The sequence below is a fragment of the Antrostomus carolinensis genome, unplaced genomic scaffold, assembly GCF_000700745.2.
Source record: "Antrostomus carolinensis isolate BGI_N321 unplaced genomic scaffold, ASM70074v2 scaffold6432, whole genome shotgun sequence".
Classification (NCBI taxonomy): Eukaryota; Metazoa; Chordata; class Aves; order Caprimulgiformes; family Caprimulgidae; genus Antrostomus; species Antrostomus carolinensis.
Genome location: NW_010297472.1, coordinates 1 through 5,825, shown reverse-complemented (window position 1 = coordinate 5,825; position 5,825 = coordinate 1). Strand labels below are relative to the sequence as shown.

The 5,825-nt window shown below is 38.6% G+C and overlaps 1 protein-coding gene across 1 annotated transcript in view; it reads right to left on the bottom strand.

The window, feature by feature from the left end:
* The window catches only part of TMEM114 (transmembrane protein 114), a gene marked incomplete at its 5' end in the record, with an annotated part of 12,013 nt that extends 7,080 nt beyond the window's left edge, over nucleotides 1–4,933 (bottom strand). The window contains one exon of the mRNA XM_029083529.1: nucleotides 4,853–4,933. Within this exon, the coding sequence (XP_028939362.1) occupies nucleotides 4,853–4,933 (81 nt within the window). The remainder of the gene's footprint in view (nucleotides 1–4,852) is intronic.
* Nucleotides 4,934–5,825: the final 892 nt, after the last annotated feature.

Genomic DNA, 5,825 nt, shown 5'->3' with positions numbered 1-5,825 from the left:
AGCACTGACTTGTCTGCAGCCTCATGGTTACAGCTATATTGATGTCTAAAAAAGAAAAAATAAAAATAGTCTGGGGAGAATAATTCAAGCAGTTGTGCAGGGGCAGTTGCACACTCCAGTCTTGGTTTTATAACAAGAAAAACATTTTCTTCCAGTCATATATAAGTGGAAACCACATCCATTATCTGATCATCTCTGGATGGCTCAGGAATAGATAAGAGCACTAAAAAGTGACTTGTAACAGAAAATCAATCACTGGCCATGATGTTGATGTCACTAAGAAAAAATCAGGATTGTCAGAAGATTAATCATACAGTGTAAGTACCTAACGCAGCTGGTTTGTGTGTCAGGGGTAAACCAGGCAGCCACTAAGAAACAACAGTAGCTCCTCTCACATTATTTTTCATAACACTGGCTCCAGCTCTGCACCGTAGATGGGATCCCACACCAGTTTGTGGTGCAAAACTAAGATTCAAGAGAAATTATGTGGTTTGTAATTTTACTGCTGTTTGCATCTTTGGACCAAAATGGCCACTTAGGTTTTGGCCAAATAACACACTATAGATGTTGCTTTGATGTGCCAAAAAAAAAAGAAATGAAAAAAAGAAACCAAAACTCTTGAAGCAATTTGATTTTAAACTATAAGAAGAAGAGAGGAAATCACACAAAAAACATCTCCACATTCTAACAAATTTCACAATGCTTTGAAAAACCTTAGCCACAGCTTTCTAGGATCAGCAAATCATATAGCATTTAGTTCAGAAGAATGTAGATGGAATTTTTATGTTACCGAGCAGGGGTCACTATCAAGCCATGACTGAGACACACAGGAACAGGTTACTTGAATTTCCAAGCTCATAGAAGAGTTTTGACAGGATACATTAGTATCCAGCAAACACAGTACTTCCTTTTTTTGACAGCTGACCTGTCCTGCAAGAAGGACTTGAACCAAGTCCAGAGTGCAAACTAATTTTGATTAGAAATATTTTGCAGGGATTACACTGGTGCTAAATCTATACTAGTATTTACTAATTATTAACTATACAGAATTTGGAGAATGAAAAATATTTCTATTACAACAATGCCCAAGAGTAACCTTTCCCCAGTGTAGGTTGTTGGGGGTGTTTTGTTTTGTTACGTTTTTAAATAAATTATTTTACAAAGCTGCAGCAACTCTTGGGGAAAATTTTTCACGTACCAACTTCCTTTTCTCTGTATGTGATCCTCAACATTTAGATGTGACTTTGAATGTTATGTTTCTTCTATGGGAAAATGGCAAAGGTGCTCAGAACTCTTGATATAGTTTCCTTTGATGTCAGAGAGACATCCTTCTTTTACCATTTAGTGAGAGATAGTTTCAGCTCATCCTGGAAAAGAGTTGCTCTTTCTGTTTGTCGCCCATAGCTGGCACAGGAAAACACATGGCAAGACAAAATATCTGGGGTGTCTGCTGACAGATTTCAGTTTTAAAGGTAACTTCAGAGGACTATTTTTAATTCCAGTGGTCACCAAGACACCCTAATAACTGTCTAAATTGTGAAAAGTGACACTCACTTTTATTTAAATCCTGTGTGGGACAGAGGAAAATGTACATCTCCAGTAAAATGCTTTTTTTTTTAAATGCAGAAATTTCAGAAAAGCGAGTGGTAGGTAGTCTAATGGTATATTTCTTTACACAGTGGCTGATGTTTAAAACAAACACATAACAATGCCATAATGTTATCTGTAGTAGGAAAATATTTTATACCTTGTGGGTTTGAGGACGAGAGAAGGTATATGCCATATGTTCAGCTGGAGAGAACAGTAAGAAAAGAAATGAAAGCTTTATCATAGAATTGTTTTGGTTGGAAAAGACCTTTCAGACCATTGAGACCTAATGCTGCAGAATTCACCACTAAATCACATCCCCAAACGCCACATCTACAGGTCTTCTAAATACCTCCAGGGATGGTGACTAAACCGTTTCCCTGGGCAGCCTGTTCCAATGCTTGATAACCCTTTCAGTGAAGAATTTTTTCCTAATATCCAACCTAAACCTCCCCTGGCACAACTTAAGGCCATTTCCTCTTGTCCTATCACTCGTTATTTGGGAGAAGGAAGCAACACCCACCCTGCTACAACCTTCTTACAGGTAGTTGTAGAGTGATAAGGTTTCCCCTCAGCCTCCTCTTCTCCAGGCTAAACAACCCGACTTCCCTCAGCTCCAGCCCCTTCCCCAGCTCCGTTGCCCTTCTCTGGACACACTCCAGCACCTCAATGTCTTTCTTGTAGTGAGGGTCCCAAAACTGAACCCAGCACTCAAGGTGTGACCTTACCAGTGCCCAATACAGGAGGACAATCACTTCCCTGCTCCTGCTGGCCACACTTTCAGATACAGGCCAGGATGCTGTTGGCCTTCTTGGCCACCTGTGCACACTGCTGGCTCATGTTCAGCCAGCTGTCAACCAACACCCCCAAGTTCGTTTCCACCAGGCAGCTTTCCAGCCACTCCTCCCTGAGCCTGTAGCACAGCATGGGCTTGTTGTGACCCAAGTGCATGACCGGCCACTTGGCCTTGTCGAACCTCATACAATTGGCTTCATCCCATTGATCCAACCTGTCTAGATGCCTCTGTAGAGCCTTCCTACCCCCAAGCAGATCAACACTCCTGCCCAACTTGTTGTACAGCTAGACAGAAGGAGATTAGTTCCATGTGAATGTACTTTACACAGACACCTGCACAGGCACACACAGAGAAAAAAATAATTTTTTGAAGTAATTTATTAAAGCTGTGCAATTGGCCTGTTTGCCCCAGATAGCAACACATGAAGAAATTACAGTAACTACACTGGAATCCACAATCCTAGAATTGTCCTCTAAAATTCTAGTTAAAATGTGTTAAAGATGAAGATTAAGGTTTGTCCTGATCTGCCTAAATATGATACAGTGACCACAGTCAGAAAGTATTTAAGGAAGTGTAAGACTGAAGTAGGAGGTAGTATTTCAGTACTTAACAAACCTAGATGTCATTTAGAAATATCTACATAACCTAGAAGTAATAAGTACTGACATGGCATTTTCTATGTGCAGCTGCTATTGCTGCGTGTCTGCAGCCTCACCACACTGAAACTGCATTGAAGCTGAACATGTAAAATATCGAAAAGTTCACTCTGTAGGGCATTCTAATCAAACCTAGTAGGTTCTTTCAATTAAATGATCTTTGATTTCTTATCATTTTTAGGCAGACTACATCTGCTTACAATAAAATCTGCAAGTGTCTTTGAAGACATGAAGTCTTTGTCCATTAACCTAAAAATAGTACTTGGTATGAGAGCAAGAAATAAAGAATTTCTCTGAAGCTCTGAAGAGTCTGTAAACATAGTTATGAATCCATTTTTTACTCAGAGTCACTATTTTCTTACACTTCATGACTACTAAAGAGCTGTCCTTTGTTTCCAATCCATCATTTTTATAACCAGAAGAGCTCTGTCTAGTCTCTGCTTTTGCTTTTGCAGAATTCAGCTTTCATTGAAGAGCTGTAATATAAAATCTCCTCACCTGAGAATAAATATAGATGTATCTTTCGCAAATACGAACACAACTTTTGAAATACTAACAATGTTATCCTGACGTTTTAGACTATCCCAAATATAATAGTTGAGATGCCCACACTTTAAAACGTGATCAATCTGATTAGGTTCAATTAACTTTGAGCCCTCAAAGGCTTAAGTGATCCTGTAGACAATCTTTTTCACTCATCTCAGCACCCTCAGTTTTCAGTAACATCAAGTAGCTAAAGTCCTCTGTCTTAAGCAAGGAAGATTAAAGAAATGACACCTTTCAATCTCAAAGCAGAGAGAGACAATCTCTGCTGTGTTTCTTGAACCCTCATTATGTTTGCACGGCTCTTTCAGTAGCCCACTGAGGTCTTGTTCCTACTTTAACTTTCCAGTTACTGTCGCAACACGGCTCCATTAGCATCAGTACCTCAGAGGCTTACTGTGCCACGTCTGCTGCGCTTTTACCTACACCATGAGACGCTGTTCCAAGAGACTAAAGACACCCTAAGCCTCTCTGAAGGACTGCTCAGGAAAATGTCTGGTTTTGAGGGAAAAGTGTACCATTTAACACACAAGATAAATGCACATATTCTGCTTTCAAGGGGAAAACAGCCAGAGTCAGAGAAGAGAGGCAAGTATATAAAAAATTTTTAAAAACTAAGTCCATATACAAGCATGTATGAGTGAAACATTGGGCAGAATATAATGCAAAGAAGCTAAAACATCTTTTAGGAGAAGCTTTAAAGTATTTGAAAATGTTTAGTTTTCTAATTTCAGACATTGACAAATGGATCTGAAGAAAAAGAAGTAAATACCGACCAAAACAGTTAGAAACTTAATCTTTTTTAACAAGATGTTCTCCAAAGACTTTGAACAGTGCTTTTAGTCATTGATTTATTTTCTTAAATTCCCACATACTTAAGGTTTTTTTCAGTCCAAGGAATCTCACTGGTAGTGTAGATCAGTACCTATCTTAAAGATGAGTTTAAACGTGTGCTTAAGCATTTTCAGTGATCAAACTCTTCTGAGGGGATTGTGAACATTTTTGCCTTTTATTTTTAACAATTGTGTACCTTCTTGAGCTATTCCAGGCAGAAACATCTTGCTCCTGTGGAAATCAGCTGAACTTCAGATGGTTATTTCAACAGTAATCCCACCTGAAGACCACATGCAGTGACAGATATTGTACAGAAGCCGAGTTAAAATGCTATCTCAAAGGGCTCCCCTTCTGAATCAGAAATGGGACCTGGTATGTGGCCAGGGAGGGATGGAAGGGTGGATGGAAGTACAGAAGTAATATAAAAGTTACTCACACAAAAGCTGTCTGTGTGAATCAGTGATGTTTGCATTTTCATGCCAGAAGGGGTTCACCAAAGAGTAACATTCGCTCCTCACTAATAGAGAATGGAAAAAACAATGAGAGAAAAATTATTATATAATATCTTATTGAAATATATCCTCTTTTTCTTTCTTTCTTTTTTTTTTTTTTTTTGTATGTACATACAATTCATAGAATATTACCTGCTTTAAAAACAGTCATGGCTAGGTAGGAAAGGAAAGGATGGGATTTTCAGTACCTAGCACTGGCCACCTTCTGCTCCCATGGGGCCTGACCACTAAGGTCAAGAAGCAAACATCTGCTCATTTCAGTGGGGCTCAGGGTACAGCAAAGGGGAGAAATCCTTTAACCTGCTGCTTCTCCCCTGCTCCACTGGAAGTAACATCCTTTCTTGCCTATGATGACCATTACTTACTCCTCATTTTTAATGGTGGAAACAAAACCAAAAGTAATATGCCCAGCATACAAATTAAACTAAATGAGGAAAATCCTATAATATCCACATAGGGTTTATGGCTCTTTCATTAAAACCCAGAACAGGGAAATACCAAGTAAAACCAAGTGCAGCACAATTACACGGTGAACTTGGTGAGCCTTTAGTCACTCAGCTTCAGTTAGTATGGGCTTAAGTTAATTTTATTTCTATTGTTTACAGATACATTGCAAATTAATAATAATTATATTGATATCATTTATGTTAATGTTACTTATACTATTTGTGCATATAAACTATACATTGTTTAATATTATTTATATTCTTTATATTATTATTTGTCATTTTCATGGCTCTAACCCAACCCAGAACTTTCGCTCCTTAATTCCCCAACCCCCCCCGAGTCAACTGAAAACACCTCTCTTTCCTTCTAAACGGTTAACTTCTATTAAGTTAGTCTGAATTAAAAGTTACTGTAAAATGAGGCTACAGGAGCAGAAATTCGCTATCCCCC